Source organism: Falco biarmicus, chromosome 2, assembly GCF_023638135.1.
Source record: "Falco biarmicus isolate bFalBia1 chromosome 2, bFalBia1.pri, whole genome shotgun sequence".
Taxonomy (NCBI): domain Eukaryota; kingdom Metazoa; phylum Chordata; class Aves; order Falconiformes; family Falconidae; genus Falco; species Falco biarmicus.
The window spans coordinates 82,490,071-82,512,413 of NC_079289.1; the positions used below are offsets into that span (position 1 = coordinate 82,490,071).

Consider the following 22,343-nt stretch of genomic DNA (forward strand, 5'->3'; position numbering starts at 1 on the left):
AAGGTTAGACAGGAATACTTCAGTTTGCTGTCATGTGGTACCAGAAACTTTACTTGACTTCTGTAAGTGACAAGATCTACCAAAGCTTCTGAGCACAATGACAGCAGACTATGATAAACTCCCGTATGCCCCAGATTCACCTCCAATGACAGAACCAAAACATCAAAGCTTTCACAAGGTGGCCTGTATTTGTCTTAATTTCCTTCACTGTTCTGTGAGACCAGATGTTTCTTGAGCCTCTGTACACCATTTGACCCCCTTCAACACTGCTTAAACATTGCTTCGTAATCAGTGACAATTACACCTGCTTCATCCTTGGTTAATGTAATCGTGCATTCTTTCACTGCCTGGAAGTTGGATCATGTGATAAGGAAAGTAAAAAATGCTAATGAGGGGAAGTGGGAAACTCAAGACATATGATTCTGCATATCAGAAATGTGAATGTCAAGAACTTTTCCACTTACCACAGCATTTATTCCTATTCTGTCAACGTAGTGATACAGGGCTCAGCCGTTCCTTTTATTCTTTCGGAACCTTGCTGTGTCAGAAATACCCAAAAAATGGCTATCAAAGCAGCAACAATGAAATGGGGTCTTTTTCAATATAGAATGTTATTACACAGTAGTTTGTATACAGATTTATCTTTATGTAAGAGAACAAAAAAAGGGAAATGGGTGTAATGTGGGTCTGAAACTAGATGCTTGTCTTTTTCCATAAAACCCTTGCTGGAGTTTGAGTACCATTTGTCACTGAAGTCAGCCACTTTCTCTTTAGCTGTCAGTATTTGACAATAATGAAAGTATTTTTTTAATATAGTAATGAAAATGATGAGTGGGAGAGGACCTTTAAAACAGGACAGAGAAATAGGAGAAAGATGACTTATCTCTTTCTTCCAAATCTCCACTTCACTGTATTCTGTCCTGAAAAATAGTGTTTTCTCTTACTTCACCTTCAGAAATAAGAAAGTAACAAACTGGGTTAACTCTGCATTAAAATAGTTTTTCTCTTAACATAAATATAACTGAAGATAGTTCCCTTGTATATGATAACACATTTATTACAGACAATAATGCGTACTTTGAGATTTAATGGAACTAAAAATGAGTAACCAAAATGTGCTCTATAGCTATAGTCTTTCTTCAAGAAGAAAAATGAACAGTATGCCTCTGCAACTCTAGCTGCAAAGGTTACAGCTGATCATTCAACTTCCTTAAGTTCTGTGCTATAGAATTATTTTAATAATTATTATTTTAAAAGCTGAAAGTGATATTTTTGTTTGTTACATGCAGGTTAACTTAAATATTTCCAATCCCTATGGCAGTTAATGTGGTGTAGAGTGTCTAAAGCAGCATTGTGCATTTAGCACAGTCACATTTGGTCAGCATTCAGTATTTTGAGTTGTTACATTCTCAGTGTGTGGGAAAAGTTGCATTGTCTTTTCTTGACAGTTTCACCGAGTTACCTATTAGTAAAAGGATAGATTAACATGGATCTTGGTAGAAGACCTTTGTGCTGGTTACTGAAAGGAGAATGTGATTCAGCTCGAGAAATACATTGTTTAAGCTTTGTATAAATTATCAAGCAGGACAGTGTTCAATAAGAGGAGCATTTCTTCACTTTATTGCAGATCTTGTCACTTGTTCATTTATGCAGTAACTTCAATGGAATGTTTTTTTATCCAGAAAACCTCAAGAGGTTTTACAGTCTTCAGTTAACCTGCATTGTGATGCTTATGTAGCATTATATATAGTTGCAGAATTTTTGTTACAAAAATACCTTTTAATGTAACTGATACAAGAGTAATTTAATCACATCAAGAGCTTTAGTTGCTGGGGTTTTATCTCAGTTCACTCCAAATACTCCCAGATTTGCTCTGTGATTTTCATATAGTTTGAGTGCTTGTATATGTTTCTGTGATAAGTAAAATGATTGGTGTGCAGATGGAGTCAGGGCAAGCTTGTTGGCTAAATGCAGACATCCCAAATTTTTATTATAGGTTTACTTCAGTAGGTATGTATGCTTGTTTCCAACATGTGATCGTCTGAACAGTATAACTGCTAAGGCAAAAATGCATGGATTCTGCCTTTTCTGCTGTTAAGATTCAGTTCAGTATTTTTGGAAGTTAAAAAAAACTTTTCCAGAGAATAGGACTAAGCGTTATGCACTGTGTTGTATGTCATATGCAAATCTCAGTTGATCCAGGTAACTTGAGGCTTGATGTACGGATAGATTTGTATGTTGATTTATGCCCTATACAGAGCTTAATTAACCATATGAGCCCTGCGATCGCACTCAATTACCACTTCTGTCTTTCATTGCCTGAAGTACTTGTAGTTAAGCACTTCAGGTTTTGCCAGTAGAGTTCAAGACTCTTACACTTCTGCTTTTAGGTATCTGGAAAATTAATAAGGCTTGTATGTACGTCTGTGTGTTTATCCAACTATGTTAAGAATAACTGGAATAGAAGCTGTTCTTTAAGACCTTCTTCACTTTCCAGTCTTTGAATATCCAAAGCAAGGAATCTGTTGCATGTTAGTTTCCTTCTGCTCTTTTCACTTAGGCATGGAACCTGTTTTATGCTTTCAGGGCATAGTCAGTAATAACTGGTGCTTTTTCTGTATTTTCCAGAAGTTATTAGCTCCTTGAGATCCAGTAGCAACTACTTTGTTGAGGATTTTGTTACATATTAAATCGTTAAAAGGTTATTAAGGCTGCAAAATCAATAGCAGAGGTATAATTAAGGTGTCCTATCTGGCCGTGTTTTTCTGTGGAGCACTTCCTCATTTAGTGCAGAAGAGGCTCCAAGAATAAAGCTTTCAGTATTTTTTCCTCAATGTTTCTTCAGGTGGTACTTTTTCCTCCCGTTTATGTCCATTTCTGTACATACATGCTTCCTATCTCAGAGTCCCCATTATTGTTTTGTCCTGCCCTAGTATTTTGTCCTAGTATACTCTTAGCTGCCTGCTGGTTGTTCAGGAGCAGTTTTGCTGAGTATATTTATGCTGCTTGGCCTACTTAGAGCTCAACCTCTACATGCTTTCTGATCAGGGAATTTGTATATTCCAGTCATTTGCCCAGCCAGTCAGAAAACGTAGCTTCTGATCGATGAGCTGGCCACCTGTGCAGCACATTTGAACGGGTTAACCAAAAAGTAAACAGACAATTGCAGCCTTTTAAACTGCTTTATAAACCATGTGTTGTGCATATTTGCCTTAGGATTTTGTGTTCCCGACTATGGAAATGAATGATTTTATTTTTTATTATACAATTCACAAATCACATGCTAACTTCTGATTTGGCACCAGGATGTCTAAGCAGTGCAAGAAGTTTAGTGCACAAGCTGTGTTTTGCTGAAGTATTTCTCTGTCTCTCTCTCATGCCTTTCTGTTTTGGGGGATTTTTCCCGCGTGAACCATTCTGTCAAATGCTAGACCAATGTATTACTCAATTTTTAGTTTCTCAAATTGCCTGTACTGCACAAAAGCTTTTCCACTACTTAAAACAAGAAAAACTTTGCTGCAGTTCAAAAATGTAAAGGAGACATGATCTTGAACAGACCACATAGGAAAAAAGTAAAGGATATATTATATTTTTTGGTACCTCATAGAAATGGCGTAATGGGATCTTGCTAAGAGTCTATCACAAAGTTATATTTGATTAGTTCCCAAAGTTTCTTCCATTTTCTTCACTTTTTGATAAATGCAGCACTGGCGAACAAGTGGTTGTGATTAGAAAAGTGAAGAAAGAATGACTTAAGCCTGCGCTACCATCAAAAACTCTGTATTAAGAAGAACATCCACAGGCAGGCACCCTGCTGAGATACCCTAACAATTGCAAATGCATTCCCTATAAAGTGTATTTAAGGAAGGACAGAAGCAGTTGGGTTCTTGATTGGGCCTGTGCAAATTATGAGAACACATTGGTGGTAAACGGCTTCACTCAGTCAGACATACAGCTGCTGATCTAAAACCAATTATTTAAGCAGCACTGTGCCATCTGGAGGGCTTCAACTGCTCAATTCAGTCCTGCTGTAGGTACTTGGACATTGGTTGTGTTGTGAAGTTGAACACCCACAAACTGGCTCCCCACGCTCAAGGACTGTGTTCGCAGAGCAGCTTTCATACAATGCTTTGTAGAATTAGACCCTGAAGCTGCCCAATTCAGGTTTTCCCATAAGTCATATCCTAAACATCACATGGGAATTCTACGAAAGAAACAGTCACTAAATTCTGCTATCAGGGGTAGCACTGTATTAAGTAAAATACTGCATTCCTATGAATTTAGGTCTTTTTCATTTGCATCTTTATATAATTTCTGCAGAACACAAAGCAGCTGTCAGATGATATGAAGTCTTAGGGTGTCCACTGGCACTTGCGTCAGTTCAGTGCACCTGTCATGGAACTCAGTATTAAGGTTGGGAAGTTAGAATTGCTCACTACATTTTATTGTGAACTTTTGGGTGAGTGCTAGGATTTATCAGAGCCTAGTATTTTATAGCACTTTTTACACTCAGTAAACTGTTCTTGGTCTCAGATGCATAGAAGATTGTACAAGGAAAAGACCATTGTGTAATCTTAAGTGTCTTCTACAGAAGTAATTCAAAATAATCGAAATCTCTACTTAACTCATCGTAATATTCTAACTTCTACAGTAAAATAAAGAACAAAACCCAAAAAAACCAACCACAAAATCTCCTGTTTCACACTGCTTTCATACTGTTAATGATCTTGAAATGTTTCTAATTGAATGTATTTTGTATACCAGCAAATAATAAGCATTTATGCCTTCCTAATTAAACCATAGAATTTACCTCACAAGATTAGACTAGGAGTATGGAAATTGCAGTGATTTGTTTTGCTGGGTTTTTTTTTATTCATAAGGAGTACAAGAGGTCAGAAATAACTGCATGTATGCATTTCATCCTTTTTTTCTTCACAGAATATTATTGTACATTCAGATATGTTACAGTTTTATTGATCTTTTGTGCTTTGTGTATTCTTCCATAAATGGTCTGGATTTAAGTATTGAGAAGGAGGTGCCTTCTGAAGCAGCGTATGTTAATCCAACTTTGAAGTGAAATAAGTGTGTAGCACTTTTGGGTGAATATGGTATCCTGAGTACACCAAAACTGCGTACCGATAAGGAAGCCAGTGCCTCAGCTGTTGAACATGACTGCCATGGATAAGACTGCAAGAAAAATTATTCCTGACGAAGCTGCAGAGCATGTATAAAACCCATTCTCCTCAAACACTGAGTAAAATCCTAGGCCACCAGAGTTTCTCTGCATCTGTGGGTACTTCACCCCAGCAGGTTATCTGTCAGCATGAAAACTTTCTCTTCAGAGTCACTCTGTTGCAGATGTAATTTCAGTAACACTGTGGCCATGGTAGAAAATGTCAGAGCAGGGTGATAAATTAATTAAATCTTAAATCTGAGATTTCTGCTATTTTAATACGAAGCTTTTTCTTTGTGATAGGCGTTTTCTGTGAAGGCTAGAAAAAGTGCATAATTTCTTAATACATTTTTTTACTCCTAAAAAACCAGCTACTGTAGCAAAACCCTAATATGATGGACATAGCTAAAGTAAATAATGGCATTTTTCAGCGACTTCAGAATAAGATGTCATCAAGAACTTTTTTTTTATGCACTAAAGAGTTTTAGCATCTCATGATGCATTCCCCATTTAAAAAAAAAAAAAAAAAAAAAAGGAACCAACCTTCTACCCAAATACTCATGAACAAAAAATATATGGTAATCCTGAATGTGTTTTGTAGCTCTTTGTGCCTGCTTCTTTAAGCCTTTCATACATGGTTCACCCATTCCAGAGAAAATGTCTGTGCTTTGTTCAGCCTTTTTCATAAAGGAAACCCATGTGCAAAACCTGGGACTGTTTTATTGATGCTAGAAAGAGAACTGGGTCCTCAGCTTCAGCCTAGTTTCTGCCTTCTTCCTTCATTATTTAGGTAGAAAAAACTTTCCATAGGTCAAACATAAAGCGTCTTTTGCATTGTGTAGATAAAGGGGTATTACACTGTTCACTGCATAAATTACTTTGATTTATTTAGATACACACATTGGATTTATTATGGTTAATGTAGATGTAGCAAGCAAGATAATTTGAAAAAAGATACAAATAATATGTTATCATTTTTTTAAATATTTCCCATTTCATATCAACAGCTGGTTATAGGTAGTTAAAAAGATTTTATTGTTACTTATGTTCTACTGAAATCTTTCTGTACTCCTTCACATTTTGGGAGCCTTTTCAGTGAATTTACCAGCTTTACGGTTATGGTGTTCTGGTGTGGATTTTGTAAACAGGCCATACAGACTTTTCTTAAATGTTTTATCTAGCAGAAGGATTATAACTGGATCTAAACTACTCTTAGCAGCAGCAAGACAAGTAAGAAAATTTTTAACCTCCACTAGATAGTTTAACCTTGGGCAGTCATTATTTGTAAGCAGTACATTAAAAATTGGCCTAAAAATATGATATGGAAGAAAGCAGACGGTTAATGTTATCTGGATTACAAGAATATTTCTTTTCACTGTACTGTAAATTAGATGTTTTTCTCCAATGCAGGTATTTTTTTGTATATTACTCAGATGTCTGGTAAGAGAATAGTATGACAACAAAACTGTCAAAAAAGATACAAAAAAACACACAGTGGCAAGAGAAGCTGCAATCATTACAGTAAATCCACCAGCTTCTACCCTGACATTGTAGCATCTGTGAAATTCTTCCGCAGCCCGTGCCTGGACATCATATGTTATAGCTGTTACCGTTATGCAGAGCACCGTAAGCCATATAATGATGCACAAATATTTAGCAAATTTTGGCTGACGAAACTTTTCAAGTACACATCTGTAAAAGTTTTCATTAACTGCTGGAGAGTATTGTGTGTCACTGTTTTTCTTCAGTGTTGCGTACTGACTTAGAGCAGTTGAACATAAAATTATAATTGTAACATATATACTGACATGCATTATGAGAGTCCCAAGGCGATATGCTATTCTACATGCTACAGAGTCATAAGTCCATTGGTACCCTTTTGCAAAATAGGCAGCCAGAAAAGGCATTGTGCTACATATGAGTAAATTTGCAGCAAGAAGGTTTGCCAGGTAAATGTATTGTGTTCTTTTTGTGGATGCTTGCCTTGAAAATATCCAGGCAGCGAGAATATTTCCAAAACTTCCAGCAGGAAATAGGAAAGAGTAGATGACTGGTAGAGCTACAGTAGTAGCTAAGGATGGCTGAAGAAGACACGTTGAATTTCTCATTTATCCCGGTATTTCTTGAATGAATGGTCAGAGCTGAAACACAATTAAAAGAAGTATTCTTCTGTAATGTGCATTTAATGTCTCTTTTATTCTTTGCACTTATCTTAACTGTTGCATTTCTCCCCTGCTTTTCAGTGTTACTAACGGCTTTTGTCCTCTGGGGTTATCATCTTGAGTTTGCATGAAGTTACTGTTTGGGTGTTCTCTTCCACTGACACTTAGTGAGGAAAAGTTGGCTGATGTTAAACCCCAAAGATTTTACATGCATAGAATCTAATAAAATAAATTAGGAAACAAAAGGTTCAAGCTAAGGTCTGACAATAACTTACGTGGTCTTGGTTTGTTTCTTAATCTTCTGGAACATCTGTAACCTACTTTGGAAACCACTTCTAGACTACTTTAAGTTAAATAAGCAAAATAAGTGCAAAGTATTACTTTAATTGCAGAAATGCAGAGGGATATTCTGTACCTCCCTTTAAGTACCAGTTAAACTGCATGATGCAGGCATATGGCTAGATGCATTTATTTTGTGCTGATGTCTGTATCTAATATTACTTTGTTCAGAGCTCCAATCTTAGATGTACATTTTGCACAAACAATTCAGTCTGTAGTTTTAAACATACGAAATTGTTGTTGAAAACAGCAATATATTTATTTTTTCCAAGTTCAGTTTTCAATCTTTTCTCAGTTTTCACACTGAAAATAAGAAATCAAGGCTCTATAAATGGCTGCATATAAAAACCTGGCATCCCAGCTCACTAACCTGTAGTGAGGAGAGATTTTACTGGTTTGGTGAAGTGTATCCTAGTTAACTTTTGTTCCATATAAAATCATGTGGAAAAAATTAACAGATTTGAAACTTACAGGCAGATAATAGTTTTTTTTAAACAGCTGTAAACAAATGAACTCAGATACCAAAAAGGATTCTGTGTAGCTATGATAAAAAGCACAGACACCAAGCTGATTAGATAGTAAAAAGTTGTAAAAGTCGTATTTAAAAATTATGCTGTAGGCCATATTTGACAACTTGCAAATTAAACTAACTTTTACAGCTGTTGCATTTTAGTGTACACTAAGTTCCATATGGTTGTTGAACCAAAATGTATTAAATTATTTTATTACAGTGAGTTAAATTCATGAAGTAGTTGTTGAATTTAGTCATTTAGAATTCTAATGATCTTTTTTTGTGTCAGTGCCCAAATTCTGTCAGGTGAAACAAAAAAGTAGTTTTAAGCTTACCTATACAAGCTGTAGGTGCCTTCCCTTGCAGAGAGCAAGTTTTTCTGTCTGAGGTCCTTTTTATCTCCACTGCTGCAATGAAAAGGATGATACTTGAATCTGGAAAGTACAGTTAAGAACAATATCTCTCTGACACAAGTAGGTTTTCAGAATGTTCGCTTTTCTTTTACAGTGTCAAAAAAAGACTAGGCATTTAAAGTTCAGACAAGGTGATGATGTCTGTGCAAACAAGACTTTGAAATTAGGTCAGGATGCAGCTCCGTTAGAGAAGTAAGTAAAAAGAATAAGATAGTGTGGAAAAGTGATTGTAACAGTCCTTTGGTCATGTAAGTATGGCACAGAAACACCTTACAGTCCTTCGTATAGCACTTTCCTCTTTCTGGGGGTGGAGTGATTGTTACTGTCGTTCTCTTTAGGACTGCCCACGTTCCAGAGTGAAAAAAAAAAATGCTATTTTATGCATGAAAACTTGTATTTTCAATGACGTTTAACTGTTCTTCAGCTCAAAGAGCTATCACAAAGCTGACTGCCTATTCCTGAAGCCCACATACAATAATACTGTATCGATGGCTGTCCCTCGTATGAGTGACCACATGAACATGTCTGGTCTCGTCAGATGATGGATTATGTGGAGGCAATTTACAGCTGATGCATTCTAGGCATCAGCTGGGGAAAAGTGACTTTGTGTCCAAGAAATATAGTGTTTTATACCAATAATCCAAAAGTGGGCACAGGATAATTTCCTTGCTCCACAGGAAAGGTTTGATCACAGATTAGTCAACCTTTGTTCAGCTCTGCAGAGCTTGAGACCTTTGAATTTCCTTCTGTCTGATACATCTGTGGTTGTCAGATACAGCTTTTCAAGAGCTATAAATAAGTTACTTCATGAAAACAGAGGAGATACCATATAAAAACTTCTGCAATTTTGGTAAGGTTCTGGTTTTGTTAGTTTTGCTTTATGTTTAAATGTACACTGTAAACTTTATGTTTAAAAATCCACCTCGGTGATCTACAATCAGTTTTATTGTTCAGCTTCTTTTTTGTAATATTATTATTATTACTAAAATTATGGATGTATATACTGGGCTCCTATTTATACTACATAGCTGATCTCGTTTAAGAGTAAATTTAAGTGAGGGAAACTTCCTGTGGAGTATTACTGATTAGTTTGTAATGCTGTGATTAGTTTGCATGTACTTTAGTTCTTGTTTCTGCTAGATGTAGTTATACCTTGTTTTCATTTTTTCCACTTTTAAATGTATAGATACATTAAAATTTGTCCTAACAGAAAGAATAGTTTATTAATTAAATATTTAATAGTCTCTTAGGTAGTTTTACAAGTCCTTGTTACTGTGGTGTTCCATCCAGGTTTAGACACAAGAATGCGTATCCTGAAAATTTGCTAAGAGGAAGCATGCCAAAAAATGGTGTGAGCAGTTCCAGTTAGCAGGGGTTTTTTAATTTTTATTATTTAGTTTGCTATTAACTTAGACTGTAGTATTTCTAATTCAATGACCATAACTTGCTGTAGGAAGAGGTAACGCTACATTTTTTTCTGAATTGTTATATGAGAATAATTATTATACTGAATTACAGTCTCAGACTTTATTTTTGAACTGATTAGTGAGGTGAATAACAAAGGAATCAGACAATATGATTAAAAAAAAAAACAAAACCAACCAACAGAAAAACCAACCCCAGAAGTACAGTTGCAGTTGGTTCTAAGCTGTAGTAAGCACCTTCCTTATTCTTTTAGTGAACTCTTTCCATTCTCCTAACGTATAAATGGCATATTTTATCTAAAATGTATTTGATAATATTCAAATAGTACAAGTGCATCTTTTACAGAAGTCATTCTTAAGTTCTTCATGATGACCTTTATGTACATTCTTCACCTTAATTATTTATATCTCCTGTACTCTTCAACCATGATCACTTTCTAATTTATATGTGTTACTAGATCTTATATGCCAGTAGGCAGCATATGTTGAATTTTGCCATTATAGGCAGGCAACTTATTTTGTGGCCCAAAAGCACAAAACCAGGAAAATTCCCAGTGGTGAAAGGTATTTCAGTTAGCCATTTATAACCCATACCTAGCATTTATGTAGTATAATCATATATGACAGAGTGATCCACTTAGAGGCTGCTTGGCCATTTCCTCTTCCCTCCGCCTACTCGAGATGACAGAAGACAGCCCAGTCAGCCTTGTATCTCCTCGTGCCTGTCACAGACCAAATGGACAACTGGACTGTTCCTGCTGTACAACAGGGTACATAACGTGTTGACAGCAGTTGCTCTCTGTAGGATGGGAGAAGGCAGCAGCTCAGTTACCTCTAGCTTCTGTAGCAGTCCTGGCTCTCTTTGTGCTGGGGAAGGCCCAAGAGATGCACTCAGTCTCTGCACCTTGAAGGATGGAAGGCAAGTGCTGAGGATATGGCACAGAAAATATGTGACCCTGGCTATGGCTGCTGTGGGTGCTGAGGATGAATCAGATGCATAGCGTGCAGCAGCCTTTAACTTGGATTTAATTTAAGTACTTTGAATTTAATCTACGGTATGGTGTTTAATACCAAGATAAGTCTCTAAGATGCACTGGCTACTACACAAGTGCAATCAATACTTTCTTTCCAAAAAACCCAAAACATTTACCAAGTAGCTTGTCTAGAGCTTTGACTTTTGGTGCTTAGTTTTTGTTGGACGTGTTTTTTCCTTAAACATTAAAATTGAAAGTTTTTTTGACTGTATAAACTCTTAAGACAGATGCGCTACACGATAACCATTTTCAGTTGGACATCTGTATCGGGAGAGTTGTTGCAGAGCGCCATGGTTCCTTTCTGCCTGCTTATCAGCTTTCCATGCAGGGTGCCCCAGTGTGTGCGCAGCTCTTCTCCTGACTTGATCTAATGAAGGTTTTAGCTGTAGTCAGTGTATGTATTCAATATTGTAAAAAGTGCTTATCAAAGCAAAATCATCTAAGCTCATGTTTAAATCTACTGTAGGTTAGTCAAGCACTGTGCTGAATCAGTGAAGATAAAATATTTGGCAGGTTTGAGCTGAGTCTATGTTTGCTGTTCACTAATGATTTATTTTTGACAGTTTTAGACCTGCCTGTATGGTTCAGCAAAATAGACCCAGAATGAAAGTTCTTACATTGTTTGATGAATTACAAGTGCATGCAGTGTAACTCTGCGGCATCCTTAGGGATATAGAAATGGGGATATATTGCACTTCTTGCTTCAATTCTTTGGTTGTCATAAAATACGCAAAGTTAATAGTTTCACAGACTCCAGAGGGTTGTTTTACATAATGAAAACACAGGCCAGACAATGTCTTTTAGGTAGGACAACTTAGCTTGAAGTTGACAGTGCTAACAAAATTAATCTTCCAACATTTTTATGCTTCAGGTCTTCGTTGCTAAATACTTTGTATTTTTCCATAGTAAGGAATTCCATAGTAAGTCACACATTCCTTGTGCAGCTCCCAGAGCACTCTTTAACTGCATTTGCTTCTAAAAAAGCAGTGGCTGTGTAGTTTACTTTTAACTTTAGAAATTGGTTTTGATTTGAAAACTATTGATTATCATAGCCAAATAGGAAGCTTTCTCTGTATTTTTCTGCACTGTACTGTAATTTGTCTTTTTTCAAGTTAAGTATGTTTATGTGTAACAGCTTTTTGGCTTTTCCAAGTTCTTGTTAAGCTTCTGTGAAAACACAAAAGTAATAAAGCAAAAATAAAAACTAAAACATGGCAGTAAAAGCAAAACTGATACTTAAAAGGTGGATTCTGTTGGCTGCAAGCTGGGAAGTTCTGGCTGCAAAATTAATTCCTTGCTGGTAAAGAACATTTCTATACCCCCTGACAAAAATGATCCTGCGTTTTCATCAGACTTTTAATTTGTTGTTAACCATGCTTATGGTAACATCTTCACCAAGTGAGAGTTTTTGTGGAAGGAACTGCAGGCATATTTTTGTTTTTAAAGCACAGTCATTTGTATCTGTGGTTTGAGAGTTCTATGAAGAAGCTTTGTAATAAGTGCAAAGGAGTACTGCCCCTCTCTGTATGCACACTTACAGGAACCAGGACTCACCATTTACAGACAAAAACAAGATAACTTCTGAAGGTACCAGGATGTATTATTGTGGTATATTTTAAATAATTGATTCAGCTTGTTAAGACATGGGCTTATAAGTAAACTCTTTGCTTTTTTTATCCTCATTTTGTTTCTTACTTTGCAGTACTACGACACACAATTAGCCATTTCCCTGCCATTCATGTTCTTATTTCTACACTTAGCTCTCTAACTGTGCAGTTTGAATGTTAAGGCTTTTTCCAGCTTCATCCCTTCCCCCCAGTTACTCTCATCTCACAATGTCGTGAACAACTTCTGTGCAAGGATTCTTTTTTCACTCTACTACAGTAAATGGTGATAGCTTTTTAGCACCTTCTCCATTCTCTTGGATTCTACAGAGCCCTCAGGAGTTGGGATTTTGTTTAAGGGATGGGAAGAAGGCTGGCAGAAGGTTTCCAGTGCCACAGAGAATATGTTGAAGATATATTTTGGATTGGTGGAACATGATCAATGGGTTCTTTTTGTCTGTACACTTTATTTGTACTGTGCAACACAACTCCCTCCTCTCTGCTCTGATTCTGAATGTGCTTTTGGAGAGAGCATTGTACTAAAGCACTCATTTGTGAACTTTCCAGTTCCAGGAATAATATGCCTCTCAGTTGTTTCTCAGTGATGTAAGTTGCACTCCTCTTCTGTGGTTTCATTGACTGATGTTGGGGAAGTTGTTCAATCAAATTTCTCCATGTTGCGTTACAATTGATACTTGTCTGTCCTCAGGAAAAATACCAGTTTGCAGGTTAAAGCCATAATTACAGTTAATTTCAGTGTGAAGATGAACGTTGGTGTGGTTTAACCCTGGTAGGCAGGTAAGCCCCACACAGCCGCTCGCTCACTCCCCCTCAGTGGGCCAGGGAAGAGAATCAGAAGGGTAAAAGTGTGAGAACTTGTTTACGCTTTCTGTCTCTTCCCCCTCCTGTGCTTGTGGCTGCTGTGCTGCAGAACAGGCTGCTGCTTCTGAGGCTCCTTCCTGCTCCCTGTAACACGCTCTGGTCAAACCTTTCATTGTCTTGAACGCTTTGAGCCCCATAATGGGCATCAAAAAGGGTTGTTGTTAAATCCCAGTAGGCAGCTAAGTCTCATGCAGCTGCTCACTTACTCCCCTTCCAGTGAGTTGAGGGGGATAACTAGTAGGGTAAAAGTGAGAAAACTCATGGTTTGAGATAAAGAGAGTTTAATAAGTTTAAAGAAAAGGGGGGGAGTTAAAAAAAAAAGAAAAACAAGACCAGGAAAAACAAGTGATGCAAAAAAACCTAACTGCTCACCCCCAGCTGACTGATGCCCAGCCAGTTTCTGAGAAATGTCAGCCCTGGCAAAGTTCCTCCTCAGCTTTTATTGATAAGCATGAGTCATGTGGTGTGGTCAGTTGGGGCCAGCTGTTCCAGCTGTGTCGCCTCCCAGCTGCTTGTGCCCCCCCAGCCTGCTCCCGGTGGGGTGAGAAGCAGAAAAGCCCTTGGCTCTGCAGGAGCTGCTCAGCAATAGCTGAAACATCTCTGTGTTGTCAATGCTGTTTTCATCAAAAAACCTAAACATAGCCCCATACAAGCTACTGTGAAGAAATTTAACTCTATCCCAGCCAAAACCAGTACAGCTCTTTACTCAAACCAGGTACACTTTGTTATGTTTATGATTAAAGTTGTGAACTTTTATCTGGCAAACAGTTTTGTTTCTTGGCTTATGTTTCCCATTCATTTTAAGGAATATATGCATGACAATGTAGCTGTCAATGTATTTGTCAAGTCTAAAAGGCATAGAAGTGACTAGCCAGCACGTGTATTGTATATGCACTTCATAACTAGTCTGTATTCTGATGAGAAATATGCACTCCTTTTTACATAGTAAAGTGATATTTTGGTACACCAACTGGAATTTGAGGGTCCACTGTGGATTTGAATAAAGAAGGAAAATGAGGTTCATGCAGGTTATGTGAAGATGTGTGTTGACTTAAGCTCTGCTTACAGAAAGAAGAATAAATAGCATGATTTTCATGTTGAAATTCAGCTGAAGACTCAACTAATTGCTGCAATTGGCCCTGATAGGAAGCACTGCTAAGAGAAAAAGTAAGAGACACTGTAAAGAGACTAATTATACGGTCATTTGACATGTCACAGTGTAACTTTCAGCAGACCTCCCAAGATGCTTCAGGACTGTTTGCTCTTCAGCAATATTGTTCTGCAGAGCCTGGCATCTTACCTTCAAATGTGGGAAAATTGATTGCAGAAAAAATTGTGTAAGGATTAAATAATTTTAAAACATGCTACCTGTTTTTGGGTTTTGGTCAGTAGTAATTGTTTCCTACATGACAGTGCTGTCTAGTTTCAGATCCCTTTCTGACCCAGTTGATACATCCGACCTTTAACATCTTGAAGCACTGATTTACATAGTTGTGAAAATCCATAAGTATTTTCACTTGTCTGGTTGCTTTTTGGGGTTGTTTCTTTCTTCTAACTGCTACTCCCTTAATGTCACACTCTTGACAAGGATCATATAGACATACCTGCTCCCCTCTTCTGTGCCGTATCTGCTATTCTAGGCTTGCTCCCTTTCAGATTTTCATTTCTGAGCTGAAGAGTTATTTATTTAATGTAGTCTGAATATAATCTGTATCATATAAATTATACAACAGCACAATGATGACTTCTCAGTTTTCTTCCTACTAACAGTCTACTTGCACTTCTGTTGCTGTTGAGGAGAGAGTTGTATCTTGAACTTTGTTTAGGTTTAACTACCCCAAAAAATTGTGTGTTTTCTGAAAACTTTGTCATCTCCTCATTCTCACTCATTCCAGATTGCAGTGTTAAACATGTTTGTAAACTTACCTATTTGCAGATTCTTGAGGAATATCATGAAGAAAGAAGACACTTTATTTTTAAGCTTTCTTTCCAGTTTTTAACCAATTGCAAAACAAGAATTAACACCTGACATCTGAGGGTTTCTTAGAGCCTTTAGTAAGTGACCTTGCTGAAGTCCAAGTATACCATATCACCTTTATCCTGATGCTTCTCAGCTCTTCCTGAGAGCTCCTCTGATACTGATTTTCTGGTAGATTGGCTTCCCTCAAACAAATCTATTCTCTTTTCCCTAGGGTACCTTATATGCCGAAGCTTGCCTAGTTTTATTTGTTTTTATAGGTTTGATGGTTTTGCCTAATAGGAACATTAGACTCTAGCTCCTGAAATCTCTTTAAAAGATTTGGGTCATATTTGTTGCTTGTGTACAGAGATTGGTTTAAGCGAAAGATTATCCTATATTGAAATGTTTAATGTGTAACATGTAGTCCTGGGAAAGCTTTACTCGTCGATATTTCTTCTAAATATTTTTCTCTGAAACCTTGTCTGCTGATGCTGTGCATGGCTTCCTTGGTGCTCCTTCCCTATGATATGTAAAGAACGGCTGTCACATAGAACACATCTGGATCAATGCAAATAGGTGTTTAAGGCTTTCCTCTTAAAGAAAATACTGAGTAGATTTCACTGTTCAAATTACTAAAAACAAAAAAGCCCACATAATGCTATTCCCATGATGGACCAGAATCTTGAACTTGTACTGCATGACTATTTTTCTGTTGTCCTTTCATGTATTTAGTTGCTTACAACATAACATTATAATAACCAAGTAAATGTTACATGATTTACAAAAGTATGCCCACAATACTAAGGTAGTCTTTTGTCCTGTGGAACACATTTCTATTTGCCTTAGGCTTTGAAAGTCACCTTCATTTTTAGCATTGAAGCTGTGCTATGACGTGATTTTCTGAAGACATCTGAAGTCTATTTTTGCAGTCATGCAGTGTCCCTGAATTGCAGTCCTTGTAAATGAAAATTCTGGTTTAAACAGAACACTTTCTTTAAAAGAATTATAGAATTCAAATTTTGTTCAAGCCGCACCGTGTCGTTCATGTCCGTCCTGTTCTGTGTGCCCAACCCCACAACCCCTGGCCTGGTGATCAGTGTCATCAATCAGTCACTGATGGTAGAAGAAATATAGACAAAGAAAGAATGATGAGATAATATATACATCTTGTGAAATGATAATTTATAAACTTCACTAGATTCACTAGAATTGATGTTACTATGTAGAGCTACTGTACTGCATAGGAGAATTGCAGAGGACAAGGAACTGCTATTCCCTGTGCTGTACAAATACAGAACCAAGACATTTCTTGCTTCAGCATAATGCACTAGAATGACAGGATGACAAATAAAAGATCCTGAAAAAATATAACGCAGTTGTAGTGAGAATCAATCAGAAATTGCTGTACAAATACCTTAATTGTATGCTGAAATGTTTAACAAAAAATGTACCATCATACTTTTATGAAAATTACCTTTGTGGGAATCTCTTTGTTGAAGATTAAGAAACCTCACCCTTTTTCGTTTAAAACAAATATACACTGACTAGTCACTGCCATTTGTTTTAACATGATTATGCCCAGTTTCCCCAAAACTGAATGAAGTAAAAACACATAAAAATTAAACCAAGTTTATGTCTAGCAGTGGTGAAATGTTATGTTTACTTTGGTTTATGATGCTTGTTTACTTTCTTTTATAAATAGCTTCTGTAAAACCAGAATATTGTTCAGAATTAGGAAAAATCCACAAGTTTTCACACAGATTTGGTATAAAAAGTTACATGATCCATCAGAGAAGAGGCTGGTAGTCATATTAAAACCAACTTCTTTACACCAGCTTACTGGAGCAATATTACTTGTATGTGTTGAGGGTAATAAATCCTTATTTTATGGAGCTTAACATCTAGCATCTTAACTTGTTCAGCTTTCTGGCCTGACATGCCAGGCATGTAAGTCGTTCTTGGTATAACTGCCTCTTTACTCGTCTTTGGATCAAACAACTCCCACCTTCAGCCCCCCATTTTTTTAAAAAATGTTGCCCTATGAAGTTTTTATTTGTGCCTAAATACATAAACCTCATTGGTTTCAGTCTGAGAAAATAGTTGTATCTATGGGACATTGCTCTGAATATTGCTATTACATAGCATCAGCAATTATCAAGATTATTTTAATCATGTGAAAAGGGAAGGCGAGTACCAGGGAGGAAGCGTGCAGCTGCAACGCACGGCTTTGGGAGTCTGTTAAGCAGACGAGTGACTGAGCCTGAGCAAAGATCAGAGCTGATGTGTCAGGGGTCCATGAGAGCTAATTTTTCTGTTCTGCTCTTTATGCTCAATTCTGTGAGTTTATTTTCCTTGTTGAACTACTTTGTGTAGCTGCAGTCACCAGATTTGTCAGCGTTTGAAGGAAGTCTTAGGTAACTGAAAATACACATATGTCATCTCTCCTTCATTATTTCTGATTTTCCAAAAGCATTGCACACTTTTCCTCAGGTGTTTGACCTTGACATTCATTAAAATGTTGAAAATATAATGAAGGGCTTAGGAGGCTTGAATATTTTAATTTTGCTCTTTAATGAAACTAAGTGTGTCTTCTGTAATTATAACTGAATTAATGGCAGTTGATTTCTTCACCTCATTTTTATGCCATGTATGTTGCTAAATTCTCAAATATTTTCTTGAAAAAAATGCTTCCATAAATGTAGTTAAAATGCTGATTTCTTTGAAACCTATTAAACAGATAAGTGCAGAAAATCTCTACTGGTTTATATAGCTCTTTTGAATAGGACACAATTTACTTTTTGCAAGTTTAATCTATTCTTTACATATACAAGGTGGTCATATGAATGTCTATATACAAGATTCTTTATACAGGTTCAAACCACTTCATGGAAATTTCCTTAAAGAGTTAGTGTTCTAGTTTAGTCCAACAGAACATGTCTGAGAACTTCCTATTTTGTTTTCTTGGATAAACAAGAATGAAATACTTCTGAAAAGTGACTTCCCATTTTCACAAATAGAAGTAAGACTTCTCATTTTTTAACAGGCAGAAAGAGGCGGGATTAGTAGCTGTACTGTATAGCATTTGGTAATCTTAAATTGATGTCCTGGAGTGACAGAAAGCGGTATCCATTTGTGTAAACAATCAAATTAGAGATTTCTTCTTTAAAGAACTGGAGTGGGCTGTGGTAGTAGATAACCGCTCCTGTGTACATGGTCCAAGTTTTATTTCTGAAGTGCTTTCCAGGTTTAGCCCTGAATCTCTATGAAGCCTTCTGCAAATAAGTTGGAATACAGTCTTACGGACACTTCTGGACATTAGGAAATACATAACTGGGTCTAAGCAGCTGTTAAAAGATGAAAATATGAGCATCACTTCATTGCATTTGTGAATTATTTCCTTCCAATAACAAGATGGGTTTTGTAACTGTGACGTAATGTAGACAAACCGGAACATGTGGTAAGGAACAAAACAGATGGTGAAAATAATGAGTACGATGAAGGAATTCCTTGCTGTCTGGGTGTATTTTCCTGCGTTTGGAAAATTTGCTCTTTTCCTTGAAATTTTCAGAAGGTTCTTGGCAATTTTAACATAGGAAAGTATCAAAAGGAAAAAAATTATCCAAAAAATCATTACAATAATATAATTTAAAATTGCTTCTGTCTTTGCATTCTGTTTATTTCGGTAATGAAAGCACATAGTAGAATTGCTGTCTTCACTCTTAAAGAAAGATGGTGCAACTACTACTACAAATCCTGTAAGTGCAACTGCCCACACTATGCAACAAATATGTACACTTCGTGTAGCAGTGAACATTTTAGGACGCTTCACAGACCTATTTATTTTTACATAACGATCTCGACTAATTAGTCCCAACAGTACTATGCTAATATACATGTTCATATAAAAGAGAGTTCCAACAGTCTTGCATAAAATCAGTCCAAACATCCAGGTGTTTTTGGTAACATGATAGAGTATTCGGAAGGGAAGACAGAAAATGAGCAGAAGGTCTGCAACAGCTACATTTAGCAAGTACACTTGGATAGAATTCCTTTTCTGATGAATGCATAGGAAAGCAAACAGGGCTATAATATTTCCAACCAATCCTATAACAAAAATAATAGAGTAAAAAACTATCAAAGCAAGTGACAGTGAGTTGTCATCTAAGGGACAGCTGGCATTGTTTTGACTTTCCGAGGCATTTATGGGTAGGTTAGTTTGGTTACTCCAGAAAACTTCCTTGTGTGGAATAATAGTCAGTAAATCAGCTGAAGCTGCAGCCATCATTTGTGAGGATTTTTTAGCTGTTCTGTAGGGATGCAAAGAGAAATTTTAAGAATTAAATCGCCATTGGATCATCTTCACATATTTGCTTGCTTTATTGCATACAGTCTATGTGATATAAACATAAAAGGCAATAACTCAAAAAAGTAAATACACCGAAGTATTGCTGTAGCTGAGTAGAAGAAGGATTTTCAGCCAGATATCATGATACAATATAAGCCTGGAATAATCAGTTCCGTGTTTTTCCTCAGATGAAGTAGGCAAGAACAGGTGATACAGAGTACTCAGATAAATATTTTTGTAATTACATTTTTATTACTGTCTTGTGTTGTTTTAAAAATCAGCTATTATGTTTTGCTGCAAACTTTAGGAATTTGGATTTTTTTATTTATAAGTACAAACATATTTTTTTTAAGTTCAGGTAGTTAGGATTAGTCTTTCTAACACAGAAAACTTTTTAATTAAGATGCAAGAATGGGTAAGCATAGCTAGGTGAATTATTCTCAGTGTTGATACAAAATATATAGAAATATATCAAAACAATTTCAAACTCATCAGTATTAAAGTTAAATAAGTGCCCAGGATCTCTCACATACAAGTCACTAGATTTCAATTAGAAAAGCAATTTTCAATTAGTGTTTATTTGGCCATGTAATCCGTTATATGTAACGCTGAGTCAGTACTATTGCAGTAGCTTGTTTTTAATAATTTATATCTTCATGTAAATTTAAGTATTTTTTCCTTTACTGTTCACAAATCAATATTATGCAAAGAAGCTATTATCAGCTGGAAACCACATTAATGCTGTTTTAAACACGTCTTGTTTTATTTGTTTTCCTTGTTGTCATTTCAAAGTTTGTAAATTCACTAAACTTGTGTTTGACCAGGAAGTTACAATCTGGAAGATAAAAGTCAGCTTTGACCAAAGAAAGAAAACCAAAAAAAGTGGGCGGTTAGAAAAGCAAAATCAAAACGAGCTGTTTATAGAGACATGGATAAAACTGATTAGTAATGATACTTCTGTCCTCAATTTGTACGTCATAACGATAAAATATTCCAGAAATTAGTTTATTTAGAGGTTTGGTTTGGGTTTTTTTTTTACAGGGGCAAGGCTTTTTCCCCTAACCTTCCAAAAACTTCAGAATTGGTTTTGATACTCTGAACTTAGTTGTCCAACAACAGTAACAAGAAAAAAAATGACAAAACACTGCCATATACATAACTTTAAAATAGTTTTTCATTTGCATGCTAGGTTTTAAAAATGTGACTTTACATTTAATACTGTGATACAGCTAGAGCACTGAAAATGGCAGCACTTCAGGGAAATTTCTTAGTAAGACCTAATGTACCTACAGAATCTGAGTTATTGAGAAGACAGTCTAAAATATTTTAACGTCCGATGTTGGCTGATCTTACAGTTACATTACATTTGTTCAGTATGTTAGCAGTTTCAAAAATATGTCTGTTTTCATATTTGCCATTTCATATTGTCAGGTCAAGAAGTAAATGTAAAAGTTTGATTAAAAAATACGTCTTGTAACCTATATACCACTGTAATTTCCTGTTTGTGTTACTTTTCTATAAAAATGCTTGAGCTCATGACTTGCATAAGTAGCGACAAGTTTTATATCAATGAGAGACAGACAAATCCATTACACTGCAGATACATTAGAAAACTTTTCACTGCCGTAAGTTTTATCATCTATAAGCAAGCAGGCATGCTTGAACCTTGGTATACTTAGGAAAAGGTTTGAAGGTCAGCATTACTTTCGCAGTTAAGAGAAGTTGTAATAGAAAATTGTTTTACTGTAGCTTAAGTATAAAAGAAGCCACTTACCATTTATATATTAAGAACTTCTGCTGATTTCCAAAACTACTGGTAAAAGACAGGGAGGAGTAACATGCAAGTGCTCTTATTAGAAAGCTAAAGCACCAGCTTTTCTATGAGAGGGATGAGAATCAGCTGACGCAGTACAATATCAACAAGAGGAAGTTTAACTAGTGTTGCAATGGGTTTTTTAAAAGATATTTTTAACTAGGAAGACTCAGTTTATTGAAAAGATCAATTAATTGCTGTTAATTTGGGCTTTGCTGGGAGAGGTTCTCTAATGACATTTTCTCAGAATTTCACTCTGAATTGGAGATTTGGGGGGGGGTTTTGTCAGAAACTTGTGCTTCTGGTGAGCAGTGTCGGTGGCTTCACTTGTGAATCACAATTGTGTTGGTACAGCCTGTCTTCTTTTTAATACTGTTGTGGAAATAGTATAACTTTTTCAAATGTTAGGGTAAAGGTAGATCAACACCACAGTGAAATGGTACATTTTGCTTATGTTGGTGTAGTTCTCCCATCTGCTTTCCTCCTTCCCTCAGGCTAGATATTTGAGGTTGGTCTTTTTTACTCAAAATGACAGCGATGAAAGAATGTGAAAGTGCCCAAAGCATGCAGCTTCACATTTTCAATAAAGCAGAAGTGAAATACAATACGCAGAGATAATACCACCTGGTAATACTATTTTGGGTAGGATGTAAGGGATTGAAAATTACATTTCTAAATTTCTA

At 36.3% G+C, this 22,343-nt stretch overlaps 3 protein-coding genes and 1 long non-coding RNA gene across 18 annotated transcripts in view; 2 read left to right on the top strand and 2 right to left on the bottom strand.

Moving 5' to 3' along the window:
• The window catches only part of CASK (calcium/calmodulin dependent serine protein kinase), a 226,511-nt gene that overhangs the window by 104,739 nt on the left and 99,429 nt on the right, over positions 1 to 22,343 (top strand). The gene's annotated exons all lie outside the window — the stretch shown is intronic.
• On the bottom strand, positions 1,593 to 8,843 carry GPR82 (G protein-coupled receptor 82). Its single transcript, XM_056329544.1, has 2 exons — positions 8,521 to 8,843; positions 1,593 to 7,314 (listed from the first exon to the last, which is right to left on the bottom strand). The coding sequence occupies exon 2, from the start codon at positions 7,279 to 7,281 to the stop codon at positions 6,247 to 6,249; it is 1,035 nt and encodes a 344-aa protein (XP_056185519.1). The 5' UTR covers positions 7,282 to 7,314; positions 8,521 to 8,843; the 3' UTR covers positions 1,593 to 6,246.
• LOC130145070 (uncharacterized) lies at positions 9,005 to 16,075 on the top strand. Its single transcript, XR_008820360.1, has 2 exons — positions 9,005 to 9,448; positions 10,666 to 16,075. It is a non-coding gene; the product is annotated as an uncharacterized LOC130145070 (long non-coding RNA).
• Positions 18,245 to 21,762, bottom strand: GPR34 (G protein-coupled receptor 34). Its single transcript, XM_056329542.1, has 2 exons — positions 21,622 to 21,762; positions 18,245 to 19,809 (listed from the first exon to the last, which is right to left on the bottom strand). Exon 2 carries the CDS (start codon positions 19,785 to 19,787, stop codon positions 18,645 to 18,647), a length of 1,143 nt encoding a protein of 380 aa, XP_056185517.1. The 5' UTR covers positions 19,788 to 19,809; positions 21,622 to 21,762; the 3' UTR covers positions 18,245 to 18,644.

Coding starts and splice junctions, on each gene's coding strand:
- GPR34 (XM_056329542.1), bottom strand. CDS start 19,787: ATGATGGCTGCAGCTTCAGCTGATTTACTGACTATTATTCCACACAAG.
- GPR82 (XM_056329544.1), bottom strand. CDS start 7,281: ATGAGAAATTCAACGTGTCTTCTTCAGCCATCCTTAGCTACTACTGTA.